Below are 19,519 nucleotides of genomic sequence, written 5' to 3'. Positions count from 1 at the left end.
AAACACAACACAGAGTACATTACATCCGATATTAAAAAAACAGCAGAGCAGACTGCAAAGTGACAAAAAAATATGGAGAAAAAGCCTAAACGGAGTAACAGATTTTTATCATAGATAAAACCATTAAAACATACTCCCTTAGTAGATTTCTCATCCTAATGGAACAGCTGAAGACAATTGTATTGTTAGTTCTGTACGGTTTATGTTAGAGGTCGTGTTTTGTTTACAATTTGTTTCCCGTTAATACAGTCATTTAAAACCTCGTTTAACCAAATAATACGATCTAATCATAAACAATAAATTTTCCCCTAGTTATTCAATGAACATTAACCAACAGTAACCAAACAGTAAAGCACAAATCAAGAAATTAACCCTAAAATAATAGAAACAAAATTTCGTCGACACTAGCGCCCAGTGTGGCATACATGAACTAGACATGAAAAACGAGCTTCAAAATTTACAATGGGATGAGAAGTCTACTTGTGTTGGTTAGTCTATGATAAAACATACTCATGGTTTTTTATCCACGTTTTAATCCCCCTGGAATTTTACCCCCTGGGCAAACGTGACGTCACAAACCAGGGGATGAAATTACGGCAGCGAAATTTTGAGTTTCGCGACATCAGTTCAATGGATTAAACGCGGAATCAAACGTATATTTTCACGGTTGAGAATTTAATCAGAACACATCATGTTATAAAAACCTAGAATGTACGGGCTGGAGTTTTACCACCGGACTTTTACCCCCTTCTTGAGGTCAGCTCAAAATGTATGGCCCGGATTTTTACCCCCGGAATTTTACTCCCTGGCCAGATATATAAATTAGTGAGAATTCTCTTCATTCAATTTTTAATTTAATAGCAAACATTTTATTGTTAAGTAGCCTATATTAATTTATTTGTAACATCAACTAATTGAACAGGTTTGAGTCGAGTATCAGGATTCGATCATTGAAGTTGGTTAATATGATCAAAATTAAACAGCGATTTTTTTACTTAGTTGAGATTACAAAATAAATAAATAAAGATAGGCCACTTAATAATAAAATGTTTACAATTAAATAAAAATATAAATAGAAAATCAATTATTCTTAATAATTTTTATATCCGGCCAGGGGATAAAAATCCGGGGTTAAATTCCGCGAGTAAAATTCTAGGGTAAAAATCCGGCCTGTACATATTCAGTTGTCTAAACGCTAGTTATATGGACAGGGATTTCGCAGTGGCGGTTCTAGGACCTTGTCAAGGCCTACCGGGGGCTACCGGGGGCTTGGGGGGTGTGGAGCACCCACCAATAAAGCAGGGTGGTCAGGGGGTCCTCCCCCGGAAAAATTTGGAATTTTCTAAGCAGTTTGGTGACTTTCTAAAGCCATTTTTAACTAATTAAATTATTTTGTTACCTTACAATATCCTGTTAGTGTTGGTAGATAACTACATGTTTCGTGGCGACTGCCACATCCTCAGGTTATCCTCTTCTCAGATTCGTCATCTATTTAAACATAAAACACATTACATTTATTTTGGTACCGTCGCGGTGCGTGCACGCGTTTGGTCGCCGCCGGCCCGACCAAACGCGTGCACGCACCGCGACGGTACCAAAATAAATGTAATGTGTTTTTTCTACGTGTGTTCTGTGTTTTATGTTTAAATTGATGACGAATCTGAGAAGAGGATAACCTGAGGATGTGGCAGTCGCCACGAAACATGTAGTTATCTACCAACACTAACAGGATATTGTAAGGCAACAAAATAATTTAATTAATATAAAGCAATATCCAGAAGTAGGACAATGAATTCCCATTTTTAACACCTGAAACCGTGCCCAATTGTCCATCAACTCCCATTTCACCTGTTGTTTGTCATGAGCAAATAGACATTTAAAAAATTAAACTATGACGATTGCATTCATAAATCTCAAAACATATTGTAGGCAACGGCCATATCCTCTTAAAAGCTGTTTACTGACTTTCTAAAGCCATTATTAATGTCTATATCTGTGTCTAACTGTCCAAAAACCTCCCATTTCACCTGTTATTTATCTTTGTTATGAGTAAGTAGACATTTAAAAAATCAAACTATGTTGAACTTGCATTCATGAATTTCAAAACATAGGCCTACTGTAGAATACGAAGCCATATCTCCTAAAAGCCGTTTGGTGACTTTACAAAGCCATTTCTAACGTCTAGAACTGTGCCCAATATTGTCATAAAACCTTCAATTTCACCTGTTATATGTCATGCAAGCAAGTAGACACGTTTTTTAACCTTACGTTTTTCTCAATTTCATAGATCTGTCACAATATGTATAGTATCGAATTCAGTAATAGTATTGACTATATAAAATTAACACTAGTGTTTATATAGTCAATGGTAATAGGCTACTGGTGCTACCGCTGATTGCTGATTGATGCCTGTGTAAAGTTAGTGGCTAGCAGACAATTTGAAAACTAACTATGGAACATCAGGAAATCAGCTGTTTCACCGTCCTCGTTCGGCGCTCGCCTTTGCCTTAGCATGTCAACAGCTGACTGCTGTAAAAATTGGATGATGCGTACAACCTTCAATAGCGTTATTGTTTTATTCTTTGTGCTATTGTCCACAAAGTTTATCTATGTGCAACTTAATACTACTCCTGCCATCGCTTATTAAGTTTAATAAAAACTACATTGATGTCTCTTTTATGACATTGCGTGTTTTAAGGACGAAACGTAGGTACGTTTAAATTTATTTTTCCAGGGTCCAAGTGGGGGGCTAAGCCCCTGTAGCCCCCCCCCTTGGAACCGCTACTGGGTAAAATTCCGATTTTTATTGCTAATTTAATTAATCACACTCTGTCTATTTTCATTAGACTTCCAAATCCGCGGGGGTAAAATTCCGCCCGCGAACAAACTTTTGAGCGCTCAGGTTACTACATCATAACATTGACTATATAACACTAGAGATACAGCAATATATTACTGATCATATAAAGAAAGTGTTTGATGAGGATGCTCCTATTGTTTGTAAGAAGGTAACACGGAAAAAAGCTCCTTGGATAAATGAAACAATTAAAGAATTGTCAATTGTTAAAAATAAACACTGTAACAAATATTGGAGGACTAGAGATTCTTCATACTGGTATGAGTATAAAACCATAAGAAAATATGAATGTCATGATCCAAGAAGCTAAGAAAATATTATTTTCTAACAAGCTTGCCTCATCTGAAAACCCTGCAGAGTTCTGGAATTGTTAAAAAAATTGTGAGATTGTAAGTAGTAAGAGAAATAGTAGGCTCCCCCCTGATTTAGACATTAATAAGATAAATGAATATTAAAGACATTGAATTGTTGAATAAACTTCAAAAATATCAAAAACATGGAGATAACGATAAGTTTGAATTTAAAACTATTACAAAAAATGATGTTGAAGAGGCAATGAACTCAATGAAATCAAAAGCTCTAGGTGTTAATAGTAAATCGATACAAATGATAAAATATGTTAGCCCATATGCAATTGGAGCAATAACACATTTGATAAACGAGCCTGGCCTCTGGTGTTTTTCCTAAAAGTTGGAAGATTGCCCATGTGAAACCATTGCCTATAAGGTTGCTGCGCCAAAAACCGTCCAGCATTTAAGACCTATTTCTGTGTTATCTGCAATGTCAAAACTAATATAAAACATATTAACTAAACAAATTGCTTCTTTTCTAGATGCTTTTGATATATTGCCAAAGCAACAGTCAGGGTTTAGAAACAATCGCTGTACTTGTACTGCACTGACTAATATGTTTGCGGATCTATTCGATGCCAAAGATGAAGGACTCTACATCACATTAGCTATTCTAGATTATTCTCAAGCATTTGACTCTATTGATCATAAATTGACCAAAATTAAGTGATATGGCTGCAGTGAAAAAGTTGTTTGTTGGTTTCGGTCCTGTTTGGTGTCCCGACTGCAGGTTGCCAAATTTGGCAGTGAGACATCAGATCCGCATTGCAAATTGCGTGGCGTTCCTCAAGGTAGTTCTTTGAGACCTGTGCTGTTCAATTTCCTGGACAAGTCAGACGTGTACAAATTGTCAATTTGTACACGTGTGACTTGTCCATAAGTGTACAATATTGTACAGCACACTTGTATGCTGATGACTGCCAACTACACTACTTGTCATACAAAGCCAGACATGACATCAGAATATTAAGCAATTCGGCTCATCAATGCTGATTTGCACAGCGGCCTTGGATTGAATGTTGACAAGTGTGTAGTCATGCATACTGGACCCATCATTATATGATGCAGGAATTGAGTAAATCTGCCTTGATGGCATGAGATTGTCCGTTTGCGATACTGATACACTGTCGACACGCTTGGTGTTGTACTTGACAAAGACCTCTATTTTTCTGACCATGTCACATCTGCAGTTCAACGCGCAGTGGGTAGACTGAGAGGTCTTAGCAGATTTAAAACTCTACTGCCGGAATATGCCAAAATGCAACTCAATGCGGTCCTTGATCCCCCAGCCTTTACATATTGCTTTCCTACATAAGGAAACAGCATCTCTAAGGAGGATATGGCAAAGGTTCAGAGAATTAAAAATTCTGCCATAAGGTTCATTTTTGGTATTGACCGCTTTGACCACGTGTCCTCCTTCCGATATGCTGCAAAGCTCATCCTAATGGATGACATGTGCAGGAGGATGACCTGCTGCCTGTTCCACAAAGTGCTCACGCTGGGAGAGCCTCTCAGTACAACTTGTACTCAGTACTACTTGTACAGGGGGCGATCTGTCTGTGTGGTGCTTGTTTCGACCGCAGGCTTCACTTTCTTAAAGTGAGGGTTGAGGTTTGAAAAATTATTTTTCTTGTTTCAGCCTGTATTTGTATAACGACCTCCCTCAGGACATAAAGAGCTCCAAATCATATGGTTCATTCAGGGTCAAAACAACTGTGATATGTAAATTGTAAATGTTTTGTTTCTTTGTTGTTATTTGCATATTATATTTGTGTATATATTAGGCTAGTTTAGTTTTAGTTTGACTTGAGTAAGTTTGAAAAAAATTTATATGAAACTCGCTTGCAAATAAAGGCATTTTTATTTATTTATTACCCTCTCTGTGGGCTGCAAACCTAGGTACTCGTTAAACCTATTGTTATTTGAATAGATTTAATTGATAATCAAATCAGGCAAATGGAGGATCACTTAGTATGCAGGTTTGCTGTGGTATTTATGGTATGACCATAGACCATGGTGGAAGGAAAATACACCAAAACTTGTATGTTTTATTTATAGTATGACCATTTTATTACTTAGTATATTGTTTCTGCGTTTACAGTACGTTGGTTATTCTGTAAAATTGTCCGTAGCACACGGACCACATGATCACTGAAATTTGTATTGTATTCTTCGTTCTTCTTCTCCTTCTTCTTTCTTTTCCTCGAATCGATGTTCTTCGAGTGACGTCCATTCCGTTTGGTTTAGTTAATTGCTAATTATTATATAGTAATATGTGGTCCTCAGTAATCGAAATGTCCAAGAACAGCCCATTTAGATCACCATTCACGTATGTACAGTGCGACTCTAAGGGATATGATACATCTCTCGTACCAGGAAGAACCATAGCTGCTACCGCAGTGAAGGACGGAGATAGCTGCGAATTTGGGTCATCAAAATATCTCGCACTCTGTGGATTAGGAGGTATTTTATCTTGCGGTCTAACTCATACAATGGTTGTACCCTTAGATCTAGTAAAATGTAGACTTCAAGTAGATCCAGTCAAGTACAAGTCTGTAGTAAATGGCTTCAAGGTTACCGTAGCTGAAGAAGGATTCAAAGCCCTAGCCAAAGGTTGGGCCCCAACATTTTTTGGTTACTCAGCTCAAGGTTTGTGCAAATTCGGCTTCTATGAATACTTCAAAATTCTGTACTCTGACATGATGGGTGAAGAAAACGCTTTCTTGTACAGAACTGGCCTCTACCTTGCTGCATCGGCTTCAGCCGAGTTCTTTGCTGACATTGCATTGAGTCCCATGGAGGCTGTTAAGGTTAAAATTCAAACTACCCCTGGTTTTGCCAACACACTACGAGAAGCGGTTCCAAAGATGTACAAGGAAGAAGGTGTCAACGCATTCTATAAAAGTTTAGTACCCCTCTGGATGAGGCAGATCCCTTACACAATGATGAAATTTGCCTGCTTTGAGCGCACTGTTGAACTGCTCTACAAACATGTTGTCCCAAAACCTCGAGCTGATTGCACTAAGGGTGAACAACTGGTAGTTACATTTGCTGCTGGTTACATTGCTGGAGTTTTCTGTGCGATTGTCTCCCATCCTGCTGACACTGTTGTGTCTAAGTTAAATCAAGAAAAGGGTGCTTCTGCATTACAAGTTGCCAAGAAGCTAGGCTTTGCTGCAATGTGGAAGGGATTAGCTCCGAGAATCGTCATGATTGGTACCCTTACCGCTCTGCAATGGTTCATCTATGATTTTGTTAAAGTCGCCCTAGCAATACCAAGACCACCTCCGCCAGAGATGCCGGAATCCTTGAAGAAGAAACTTGAGGCCGAAGGAAAGCTGGCGTAAGTCTTAAATCAACAATATCAAGTTGCTTTTGAAAACATTCCTGTAGCAATAAGTGAAAGATCTTCTATCATACCGGTACAGTTTTAGTTGACCATTCTTCTTAGTCCTGTTCACTGTAACAGTTCAGTGAAGTATTTGCCTGATATAAAGGTTGATTAAACTTAAGCATTTATTTTTGAACACCGCATTGTTATGTAAAACTTAACATTCCTGAAATTGCAGTATTTTTTTGGATATTATTAATTAATGTTAACCAATTCCTGAACATCTATGTTTTATATATTTGTTTGTATGTAATGTAAATTACTTTATCAGATCACCAATCCATTTATTGTTGAAATGAAAATATAGGCCTAGTTAAAAATTGAAAGAGTTTTCTTTTCCCAAAAATACCAAACTTAGACATTTTTTAAATGTTATTAATAGAATGCCTAAGTTAGTTAAAATGATTGTCTTTGGCAGCATGTGAGCTCACTTATAAGTGACTAGCTGTACCCGCGGGCTTTGCCCCGTTTAACTTCATATGTGAGCTCGTTCGCATGGCTCAATCACGTCCTGGTTGAAGTTCGTTCGCTACGCTCACTCACCTTTAGGTTGGAGCTCGTTCGCTGCGCTCACACGTCTTGTTGCAGTTCGTTCGCTACGCTCACTCACCTTTACGGTTGGAGCTCGTTCGCTGCGCTCAATTGCTTTCAGGTTAGCTCGTTCGCTACGCTCACTCACCTTTTGGTTTCAAATTAGCTGTTGTCAAATATTAAAAAAATAATAGTGCTGCACTCTGTTGGTAATCCTTGTAACTTTAATGCTATTGAACATAATAGAACACAACCAACTTGTTTAATTGAAACAGCTGTTATGATTCATTAATTCCATTTAAATATGAGTACTCATTAGGTTACCATGGGAAACTCCAGAGCCACTGGGGCGGAGCCCGAGAGTCCGATCAGAATAAAAACCACTTAGTTTTCCTATTTAATGCCTAAAGAATCAGTGTACCAAATTTCAGCCTCTTAGGTAAGTGGGAAGTGGGAGAATTAGTGATGAGTGAGTGAGTGAGTCAGTCAGTCAGTCAGTCAGTCAGTCAGTCAGTGAGGGCTTTGCCTTTTATATATATAGATGATAATTATATTGGGCTGACATTAATATTCTAACATTTTAGCGAATTTCCTTATTGGGAAGTAAGTTAGTTATTATCGCAGGTGGCAGGATAAGACCTAGTCCCGGGACTGATTTACTTTTTCATTTTAATGTCCCCAGAGGTCAAAAACACGATTCGTCCAAGTTTTTTTATATATAGCCTATAGGCCTTGCTCTTGTCGGGAATTTTCTTAGGGCTTCTCCAATTGTGCAAAATTTAAAATATAGGTAGTGCTACTAAAGGCATATTCTTGATGGTACGGTATGATTTAAATTTGGCCCACGTATGGGAAGATTTTAAAAGAACTTTTCCTGACCCAATTTAAGGTTTTTCAGTCTGAAGGAGAAAAAAATTTGGGCTAGATGAAAGTTTTACCAACCTGAATTTAATAGGAAACACTTTAAGGATATACAATAGACAATGTTTCAACTTTGTTTGATAGTGTATCATTAATGGTTATTACAAAAAAACACCTGTAATTCATCAATTAAAATGCTACCAGGTGCTAAATGTATTGAATACAAATGTTCTATTTTGGAAACCTTTTAACTTGAATTGGTTTTTATGAACTTCCCTATAGTAAGGATTAACCCTCTCAGTGGTTTGCATTGATTAGCCCAAATGTTTGCATGCCATTAACCACAAGGTGGTGGTTTCCCGGCTTTTTCAAAATAACATTTATCTGAGTCTTTTTGGTACTTATGTATTATTCGGTGGCCACTTATTATTTTAGAGATAAATTTTACTGGAGACAAAAAATAACTATATAGGTAATTGGAAAGAACATACTTTAATTGACTTACTGTCCAAATTTGACATGATTACGATTAGCTGCCTTTGAGTTCTGCCTCCCAGAAGGCAGCGATGTCGGCGAGGATTGAGTTAAATGCATTGCTGCCGCTATACTCCGCCGAGTAGGTATACCAACAGCCCAACACACTCTGCATAATGCGGTGCGGCGGTTATGTTAGGTTGGGTTATCATAAATATGTTTGTAAAACTCCTCGTTTTGTTATGAATTGAACGGTACCAGATGAGTCATACTTTCGCCCGCCAAATACCCCAGATACAGGTGATGCGCGTGCTCCGATCAACGACCTGACCTTGGCCTACTTGGAGAGGATTTGGCGTGCAAAAGTAGGTATGACTCATCTGGTATCGTTCGATTTGTAACGAAACTAGGAGTCCCATACAAACATATTTGTGATAACCCAACCTAACATAACCGCTGCGCAGCGCGCTGTATAAGGGTGGCCTCCGGATACAGCACATTTACCAAACTACCGTCTTTTCCCTCCCAAAATCTATTGTTCTAGTTTTTAAGCAAGGTAGTAGAAGGTAATCGCAAAAATGCAGATGCACCATTCTTCTTAGGGTGCAAAAAGTAGCTGAGAACATTTTTATCTATCTTAATCAACTGCCATTATCAATCAGAACTTGGCTATATTTTTAGAATTGAAAAATCCTAGGCATCATTTTCATTTATGTACTGCAATTATTATACCTAAATAAATCTTTTCCACAAACAAATAACCTTATGTCAAGAACTGGGTTTGTAAGTCAAATGTGCTTGGTACTCAAAGGTTGACAATAGCCTACTGTATTAGCAGTCCTTTCACGATTCTTGTCTTCTCAACCACAGAAAACATAGGTAGCCTACTACTATATCCCATAATGCCAACCGCATGGTAAAAAGCATTAAGTGTTGAGAGAGCTTTGCCTGTCAATTCGTAGGCAGCGCCACCAGCGTTGCTATGCTGAGTGCATAGCAACGCTGGTGGCGCTGCCTACGAATTGACAGCACGGCCTACGGTTGGCATTCTGGGTTATAGTAGTATGTTTTCTGTGTCTTAACTGTAGCCTGATTAATTGTTTAGTTGATGCATTAAAATAACAGAAAAAAATTGAAAGAAAGAGAGCAAGAGAGTAAAAACTAACAAGCCCTTATACTTTAAATGTTATATGAGACGTATTTACTACCTAGGCTACTGTACAAAGCGACAGGGCTGACTCTGACTAAGTTGTTCTAGGTTTTGGAATAAAATGTCATCATAACATGTTGTGAAGTTATCAAACTATTCCTGGTACAATGAACATGTCCCATCAGTTATAACAATTCACTTGTAAAAAATAATACAGTATTACATAATTCATAAGCTAGAGGCCTAGTCCTTGCCCATTACAACTAATGACTGATACTGTCTGTAAAATAATATTCAATAAAACTCAATAAATTTATTTTTTATTTTGAAAACTGAGTTTATTAATAAACTTTGCCTATTAGACACAGTAAAAAAAAAACTTAAATTTAGGCTATGATATAAATAATATGTCACTTAGATTAATAACGTTGTCCATATAAATGATTTTGAATGATTTTACATGATTCTTTTAACACTTTTATGACTATTTCATTTTTTAATTTTGATGGAAGATTATATTTTTTTTTAAATCTTCAAAAAATGTTGTAATAGTCCCTCTTGCACCAATCATTGCCAATTACTGATATAGAATTTAGATTATATTTGTTTCTTAAATAAGTTTCACATTTACTATAAATTGTCCTCTTTTCTTCTTCTACTTCTAGGGGTTGATTTGTTGATGTTTCGATCCTTATAGTTGGATCAATTACAATTCCACTTTTGGAATTTGTATCATATTTAAAAAAATCATATATTATTCATTAGGCTATATTCAATATGAATATTTTTCCAATATTTCCAATATTCAATATGGATACAGGCCTATCCATTATATGATGAAATAATTCCACCTAAGCTAAGTGGGCTATGCAACTCTTATTTTAAACTTCATCATCAGAGGCAATGCTGAGCAAAACGCAGCAAGATCAAGATTTGTCGTCAAATCACTAAATAAGGGAGTTCTTAATTTGCTTAGTTTTAAACTTCAAAACAGTCTGATATTTTTGAAATAGGTAGTTAACAGAAAGTAAATAGCAATACATGTAATAAAACTCTTGAAATAAATAGACTACTTTTAATACATATCAAAAGACGGGAAGTGGTGATAAATTTCAAGTTGAATAGTTTGTAGAAAACTTTATTCTAATACTGGCTAAATAATTTCTTAGGTTTGGTAACTTAAGAAATAGGTAGGGCGTACTGCTAGCTCATAGCTTGAGGTCCATTCAGAAATCCAGGAATTGAAAAAGTTGATAATTAAACTTGGATATTCAAGAAAAACATGGAATTAATTTCAAGGTTATAGTTTATCTTTTAAAGTTAAAATGTTTCCTTTGCAAACTGTATACAGTTTTTAAAATAACTAGAGATTACAAGAAGTATGCATTTCTCTGATTATGTAGATCAATCAGCTTCAGTCTTAAAAAAATACCGGTAATTGAAACAGCTTATGAAATTCAATATTTTTACTCTTACAAAAATTGTGCTAAAACATAGTTAAACTAATTATCAAACAATGTTGTGGGTTAAGACAGTAATATAAAATAAATCCACAGGCAAACTATGATCTTTAAAGTAGTATTTATTGTTCAAAATACATCATAAATCTAATATTCAAGACATAAATGTACAGATAACACAGAAATCTGAAATATAAAGATAATAGTACTACAGTTTTGTGCTTAACCAGCAGCATTAGTCAAACTTATCCATCAGTCAAACCAGTGCAAGTGAAGACGAAGAGGAGTCAAAATGCCGATGCCAAGCTCCATGGATGTGAAACAGAATGATGTCAGCATTCCGTTTGTAAGTAATTGTTCATTTTAGATGAGAGAAAGGTACTATACATAGGCCACTTATTTTACAGTGCGCTGCAGCAGTTAGATTAGGTTGGGTATAAATATGTTTGTAGGACTTTCCTCGTTTCATTATGAATCGAAACGATACCAGATGAGTCATAACAAATTATGATAACCCAGCCTAACCTAACTGCAGAAGCGCTCTGTATTTGGGTGGTCTCCGTATAATACGAAAGTACCAAGAGAAATAAGTTAAAAGGTAGCAAAAACATTGAAAAATGCATTGAAATAAATTTTAACGTTGGTTCAAAGAAGAACTACGCTATGCCTAACTAAAAAACTTGAGAAGAACTCTTACACTTTTATATTTTACCAGACCATAATTTTAGTTATCATGTTACATGTTAAAAATGTTAACCTCACAACCTTAATCAATTTTCTAAAACATTAATAATGGAGAGTTTAATTTGATTAAAACTCTGGTTAAAAATGTACGGTGGGTTTTCTTTCTTCACGCTGTTATCTTATCACATGAAATTGGGCTATCAAGTTGAAGGTCAATATAATATTATAACACAAATTTGAGAAAAATCTGTCCGCTGCATGACAATAATCATCAATACAAATTATAATGATGTAAAATAAAGCATTCAAAAAGACCCCGTATAGGTAAGAATTTAAAAAATAATAATTCATAGTGATATGGTTGTAGAGCCTTCCACAGCTTTCGTGGAGTTTGTTATACCTAAACTTTTGAGAGAAGTAGCTAATTTGTCCTGGTTACCTGGTATTATACTCCGTTCAAAAAATTTAGGTGGTTGTAGGGGGGATCTATCCCCTCCACTTAATGGTGCTCCACAGGTAATCCTACCTTTAAAATGATAGCTCAACAGCTGAGGTATGCCAAAACATCAATCAGCTGGTTGGGTTGGATACAGCACCATGACACCAGTGTGTATAAAGACGTGTCTATCTAGACTATTGTGTACATATTATACCAATGAATACAAACCCTTTAAACTTGGCTGCTGGGATCATTCGTGTGGCGGCCCTTTCTCTCTCTCTAAGCCGATTCTTTGTCTCACTCAGTCAGCTTACTTGGCCGCATGCTTGCGATAGTCTACCTAGCGGCCACTGCTGGAACTACCCAAAATCCAAATATTTCCAGACTAAATTTTTAACAAAGGCATTGCTCTTCTCAAAGGGTTGGTATTCATTGACTATACTTTTAATTGAAATAGCAACCATACAAATTTCAAGAGTATAAATTTACTAGGTGAGGATCATAACCACTGCCCTTGGATATTCTTCATGAGATATACTATTTTGGCCAGTATCAAATGTTTTTTTACCTCCCAGGATAATTTGTGGGACCAAAAAGGGCAACCCTAATTTTGTTGTTAACCTCCATTTTACTGGTCACAATTTAAGATGTATCAATAAGTTAGGGAAGCAGGAAAAATTTAGATCTCTAGTCCAACTTGGAAAAGTATAGAGGTCATGTAAAATTAAATTTTTCAATTGGCCACACTTTTTCTGGATTATAGAGTGTACTCCTAGATCCCACCATTTCTAGGTTTTTTAAAAATTTTCTTACAAAACTGTGCTCCAGTTAAGGCGGTGACAATATCGATCGTTTCTCCGATCAAGCCCCGAACTATTTAAGCAGGGAGAAGGGAGTTAAATATCAGAAAAATTTTAATCCTCACAAGTCTAAGACCAGACGAGATTTACCAAGGGCAGCAAAAGAGAAATCAAATTAATGTACAGCATAATCAACTACAATTGACATCTACTGGCATATGTGATACGTAAGTAGATTATTATCTATAAAGCAAAAGAGAGTTAAGAGAGGGATGGAGAGCGTGGAGGCAGTCATAATAAAACAGTAATAAAACACGAAATAACATGTTACAGAATGATAATTTTAATTGCCTTTAATATTAATGTTTATATAAATTTTGAAAGAATTCAAGTATATAACATCAATCCAAGTTAACATTATTGATGTCATGATTTGATAAAACATGAAATACAAGATGATTGATCAGTTACAAAATGATAATTTGAATTGCCTTTAATAATATTGATGTCTATATAAATTTTGAAAGATTTTAAGTATATAACATCAATTACTTAAATCAAGTATAACATTTATTGATGTCATGATTTGACGGTTTCAAAAATAAATTTTCATTTTTGACCAAACAAACCACAAAATTACAACATTAATGAACATAATATATAACGGCAAAATATTACCCAACATTTAATTATTTTACCATTTCGTTTAGTCACCATATACAATTAGGTGATTAGAACTTTCAACGCTAGCATAGGCGGCTGCTCGGTGCGGCGCTCGCAACGACGTACGAAGCAAAAATATACCGTGACACACTGTCATACATCGGACCGCCTCCAGAGCGCTCGTCTCCCTGCTCGGCCTGATGTCTGGTTCATCACCTGGATCAGTGTTCGGATCCCTGACACACTATCGAACATGCTTCCTTCGACCTCTCTTCTCTCTGCTCGATTCGGGGAAAAGATTGATAGTGTCTCACCGTCTTTAGAGATATGTTCATGAATGAATGATTTAGTTTACCTTACCTAGGAAGTAGGAATACTACATTTTTCTTCCTCAGTAGCTCAAGGTTGATTCCAAACCAATACATTATCAAAGGGGTTCTCATACTTCATCTACTCAAGGACCCCTTACAAGTTCCCCAACCCGCTATTCCCCTATTAACCCAATATTTTCCTGTTTACATGTAAGTGTTGAGCTTGCAACATATGCAATTTGTAATACAAACCAAAACTGTTATTTTCAGAAATTGGGGCCTTTGGTGTGAGTGATTAAAAAAATGTATTATAATATTTTTTGCGGGCCCCTAGGGGTCCATGGACCACACTTTGAGAAACTCAGCATTTATCGTATAAGTAGCAGCGGTTGCCTTGGATAGTTAGCGGGATTTGAATCCAGACTTCAGAATAGAATTTACTCCCTGAAAGATATGTCATTGAAATGGGTTGTAAGTTCTGCAGTAGTTAAAAAAAAAAAAAAAACATCAGTTATCAGCAAACTTAAACATACTTTCTCCTATTAGCTCCTCAAAAACCTTTACCGGTGTGAGTAACTACATTTTGTAAGTAAAATCACAAGAATTGTAATAACTTTTGAAACATATTTTTTACACTATTGGCGGTTGTACAATTTTGTTTAGAGTTAAAAAAAGAACCACAACACAACATAACAAATTTTTAATCAAAACCGTTCTAGCCCTTAGTACTGTAGGGATGGACGAGTCTCAAAATTTTGGGAAATTTTTAATCTTGTTCTACGAGACGAGATTCTGTTTTAGTCAAGATTTTTTTGAGACGGAATAAAAAAATACCCCCGCCGCAGCAAACCTGCCGACTAAGCGAATTTCCATTTGTCTGAATTGATTTTCAGTTAAATATATTTTATTAACATTAGGTTTAACGAGTACCTAGGTTTGCTGCTACAAGGAAACTAATAAAGTGTGTTTTTGAGTAAAATATTGATAGCTTAGTACAAAATAAATAAATTTGCCAAGTTTGATCAAAATATATCCATAAACAAGCAAACTACAACATTTGACAATATTCTCCATAAGAATAACATGGGAATTTTAAATTTACAATTTCTTTAATTTTCTCCGTTACCAATAATCGAACAAAAATACTTTTATATACTAAATTATTTGTTTTTTTAAGCTCTTTAGTAAGGTTTAAAGAGAAATCGGGAAATTTTGTGTTTTGAGGGTCAAAAGTGAGAAAAACCAATTTTTACCCCATAAAACCCCCCGTAAAGCCCCGTTCTCATTGTCCGATCGTGCTGGTTCGCGAACTCATTCAAGTTTATCCCGCTTTACACCTTTAAACCAAATTTCATCAAAATCGGACAAAAATTACTCAAGTTATCGCGTTCACGGACGTATATATATATATATATAAGTCTATATATATATACATATATAAAAATTTGAACAAATGGTGTTTTTGGCCTCTGGGGACATCAAAATGAAAAAGTAAATCGGTCCCGGGTCTAGGTCTTTCCGTGCCACCTACGGTAATAGCTACTTCCCTATAGGGAAATTCGCTAAAAACAATAAAAGAAATAAAAACAAATATTAAAAATTTAAAGAAAATTTAAAATAAAAAAAATTCTGCAGAAAGTCAATGCAACACCCGCAATTCAGGAGCGTGTTGATGTTGCGTTTCCTTTGCAAAGGCATTTTTATTTAATTATTACTTCTTTACAAGGAAATATTGCTTCAATTGTTTTATAATTTTTTTAGACAAAGCAAATGATGAGAAGTTTTGCTAGCGTAAGATGTGAGACATTCTTTATTACTGTAAACATATCCAAAATAAGTCACTCCAAAATCATTTGAAAAATAATACAAGACTGAAAAATGGTTACTTGATATTTACCTAGTAATACTGTTGTTTTAGACTTATAAATTTGATATTTTTCAAAGTTGAACTATACACTAACTGATCTCCATGTTTATTATGCCGAAGAGTGTTTTTTAATAAGCTAGGGCATATTAATACTTTTTTATAATGATGATTTTATTATGTATTTTAATAAAAGATTTTAGATATTTTCACGAATTTCCCTCTAGGGAAGTAGCTATTACCGTAGGTGGCATGCTAAGACCTAAGCCCGGGACCGATTTACTTTTTCATTTTGATGTCCCCAGAGGCCGAAAAATTGAAATTGAAAAATTGAAAATTCGTTCAAAATTTTATATATGTATTAACTATAATATATATGTGTCCGTGAACACGATAACTTGAGTAATTTTTGTCAGATTTTGATGAAATTTGGTTTGAAGGTGTAAGGCGGGATAAACTTGAATGAGTTCACGACCCAGCATGATCGGACCATGGGAACAGGGTTTTATGGGGTAAAAATTGGTTTTTCTAATTTTTGACCCTCTAAACACAAAATTTCCCAATTTCTCTCCAGACCTTTTTAAAGACCTTAAAAAACAAATAATTTAGTATATCAAAGTGTTTTTGTACAATTATTGGTTATGGAGAAAATTCAAAACATTGTTGTTTTAAAATTCCCATGTTATAGTGCAGTGAATAGAGGTATGTTAACTTACAAACGGTTCGGTAAGTCAAAATTTTTTATATGTTGTCTAGGATGGTACGGTAAGTAGGTGTTTAAAATGAAAAATGCACAATTCTCCCCCTCCGCCATATTGAAAAATAAAAATACCCCCTCAGCAAACCTGCAGACTAAGCGAATTTCCATTTGCCTGATTGGATTTACACTAAAATGTCTCCTTAAAAATATCACATTCATTCCCTATTTAAATTGAATCAGTTTAACACATACTTGCTGCAACAGGGAGGGTTAAAGTGTTTTTTATGTAAAATGTTAATAGTTAGTAAGAAATAAAAACATTTTCCAAATTTGGGCAAAATATGTTAATAAATAAGCAAACTACAACAGTTTACTTATCCTCCATAAGAATAACATGGGAATTTTAAATTTTGTTGAATTTTCTCCGTAACCATTAGGCGCATTATAACGCTTTAATATACTAAATTATTTGTTTTTTTAAGCTCTACAAAATAGTTTGGAAAGAAATTGCAAAAATTTAAGTTTTTTGGGTCAAAAATGGGAAAAACCCATTTTTACCCCATAAAAGCCCCCATAAACCCCCGTTCCCATGGTCCGATCATGCTGGTTCGCGAACTCGTTCGAATAAACGTAGGTTTACACGTTTGTACCAAATTTCATCAAAATCGGATCATTTTTGCTTGAGTTATCGCGCTAACGGACACATATATATATATATATATATATACTAGCTGTACCCGCGGGCTTTGCCCCGTTTAACTTCATATGTGAGCTCGTTCGCTGCGCTCACACGTCCTGGTTGAAGTTCATTCGCTACGCTCACTCACCTTTAAGGTTGGAGCTCGTTCGCTGCGCTCACTTGCCTTCAGGTTAGCTCGTTCGCTACGCTAACTCGCCTCCGGGTTGAAGTTCGTTCGCTGCGCTCACTCACCTTTTGGTTGCAAATTAGCTGTTGTCATAAATTAAAAAAAATAATAGTGCTGCACTCTGTTGGTAATCCTAGTAACTTTAATGCTATTGAACATCACAGAACAGAACCAACTTGTTTAATTGAAACAGCTGTTATGATTCATTAATTCCATTTAAATATGAGTACTCATTAGGTTAACATGGGAAACTCCAGAGCCACTGGGGCGGAGCCCGAGAGTCCGATCAGAATAAAAACCACTCAGTTTTCCTATTTAATGCCTAAAGAATCAGTGTACCAAATTTCAGCCTCCTAGGTAAGTGGGAAGTGGGAGAATTAGTGATGAGTGAGTCAGTCAGTCAGTGAGGGCTTTGCCTTTTATATATATAGATATATGCAAAATAGAAAAATAGGGCTAATATATATAAATAAAGATTAAACATTAATAAACTTAGTACCCAAGTAAAATTATTTATTAAAATGACTGAACAGCAAGCGTTGATAAGAACTGGAGATATAAGAAAAATGGCATTTAAAAACCTTCAAAGTACGAAACGTCCATAAGAAATGTATGGGGGAGAGTTTTCGTTTGAATAAATCTTCAAAACGTAAACAGATATTTAAAAACGGATTTCGGCGTTAAAATCTAGTTTATAATGATGTGTCACGTTATTACATTTATTTATTTTTTTTATTTATATCCAATATGGCGGCCATAAATAAGTTCCGTATCGAAATGAAGTACTACCCAGCCAAAAAGCATCGGTGGTCGTCCCAAGTCAATATCTCAAAAAATTTTGAATAAAATGTGCATGTGGTATATCTTTTTCAAATTCGTCCAATGTTGGAGAAAGCCGCCATTTTTAATTGAGATTTTAGGAGGTTTCCTGTTGACCGATTTTTGGCAACTTTTAGTATGTCACTCTGCAGACCCAACACTACAAATAAAACCATAAAAACGTTTTCTTGCAATTTTCTTAACGTTTACTGTGTCCGTTTTTTTAGTTTGCTTGGACTGATAGAGATTTGGCAAAATAACAAAAAAATTGACGTTTTATTGTAAAAGATTTTAAATATTTTCGTACCTTTAAGTCTTAGAACCAAATTATTATACTTATATTATAGGAAATTTAATTGTCTACAACATTGACATTACATATCTTTCGCTAAAACGCACCAAAACGAAGATATAGGCGAAAATCTCTAGAAAGTACTGATTTTTTTATTTTTCAATATGGCGGCGGGTGCGGAGGGGGGAGAATTGTGCATTTTTCATTTTAAACACCTACTTACCATCCTAGACAACATATAAAAAATTTAGACTTACTGGACCGTTTGTTAGTTAACCCCCCTATTTTCGTCTCTATTTACTGGACTATATGGAGAATATTGTAAAATGTAGTTTTTGCTTGTTTATGGATATATATATATTGTTTTTACTTAGTAAATTTATTGATTTTATACTAAGTAATTAATAATTTACAAAAAAATACACTTTTTTACCCTCCATGTAGCAGCAAGCCTAAGTACACATAAAACCTAATGTTAATTAAATACATTTAACTGAAAAGCAATTCAGACAAATGGAGATTCGCTTAGTCGGCAGGTTTGCTGTGGCAGGGGTATTTGTCTATTATTATTATTTTTGTATTTAACCAATCTGTCATAAATCAGTAGGTAGGGCCTATTTAAAAAATCAGGTTAAAATGTGGAACGTGCATTTGCTGTTATGTATGAGATGGGAAATCTCGTCTCAAACTAAAAATCCAATCTCATCCATCCCTACTTAGGGGAAAATCCAATTTTTCTTTTATGTAGTAGAAAACCCACTATCAAAGTTATGCCTCGAGATACCATGCGTACATACAAAATTTAATCTAAATCGGACCACGCATTTTGTATAGTCTCTATAGCTCACACATAAAATTAAGCCAGGATAATTTATTCAGAGCCCAATGATCAGGGACAGCTGGGTCCAGTTTCGAACATGGAGATATGAATTAAAAACCACATTTAAAATAGTATATTTCGTACCTAGGGCCGAAAATGAGGTTTTGCCGGCTCGAGGTAAATCGAT

General features: G+C 35.4%; 2 protein-coding genes across 2 annotated transcripts in view; both read left to right on the top strand.

Annotated features, from left to right (window-relative positions):
- The first annotated feature begins 5,403 nt into the window (after positions 1–5,403).
- Positions 5,404–6,918, top strand: LOC128992743 (phosphate carrier protein, mitochondrial-like). The gene has a single exon (XM_054416474.1). The coding sequence runs from the start codon at positions 5,481–5,483 to the stop codon at positions 6,552–6,554; it is 1,074 nt and encodes a 357-aa protein (XP_054272449.1). The 5' UTR covers positions 5,404–5,480; the 3' UTR covers positions 6,555–6,918.
- A 4,383-nt stretch (positions 6,919–11,301) lies between these two features.
- Positions 11,302–19,519, top strand: part of LOC128991385 (10 kDa heat shock protein, mitochondrial) — a 34,225-nt gene continuing 26,007 nt past the window's right edge. Inside the window, exon 1 of the mRNA XM_054414191.1 lies at positions 11,302–11,420. Within this exon, the coding sequence (XP_054270166.1) occupies positions 11,367–11,420 (54 nt within the window). The 5' untranslated portion in view covers positions 11,302–11,366. The remainder of the gene's footprint in view (positions 11,421–19,519) is intronic.

This window comes from Macrosteles quadrilineatus, unplaced genomic scaffold (assembly GCF_028750875.1).
Source record: "Macrosteles quadrilineatus isolate MER2022 unplaced genomic scaffold, UCM_ALF_1.0 Scaffold_4__1_contigs__length_99947679, whole genome shotgun sequence".
NCBI lineage: Eukaryota > Metazoa > Arthropoda > Insecta > Hemiptera > Cicadellidae > Macrosteles > Macrosteles quadrilineatus.
Note: the sequence above shows the minus strand (reverse complement) of the source record. Positions and strands in the feature narration are given on the sequence as shown.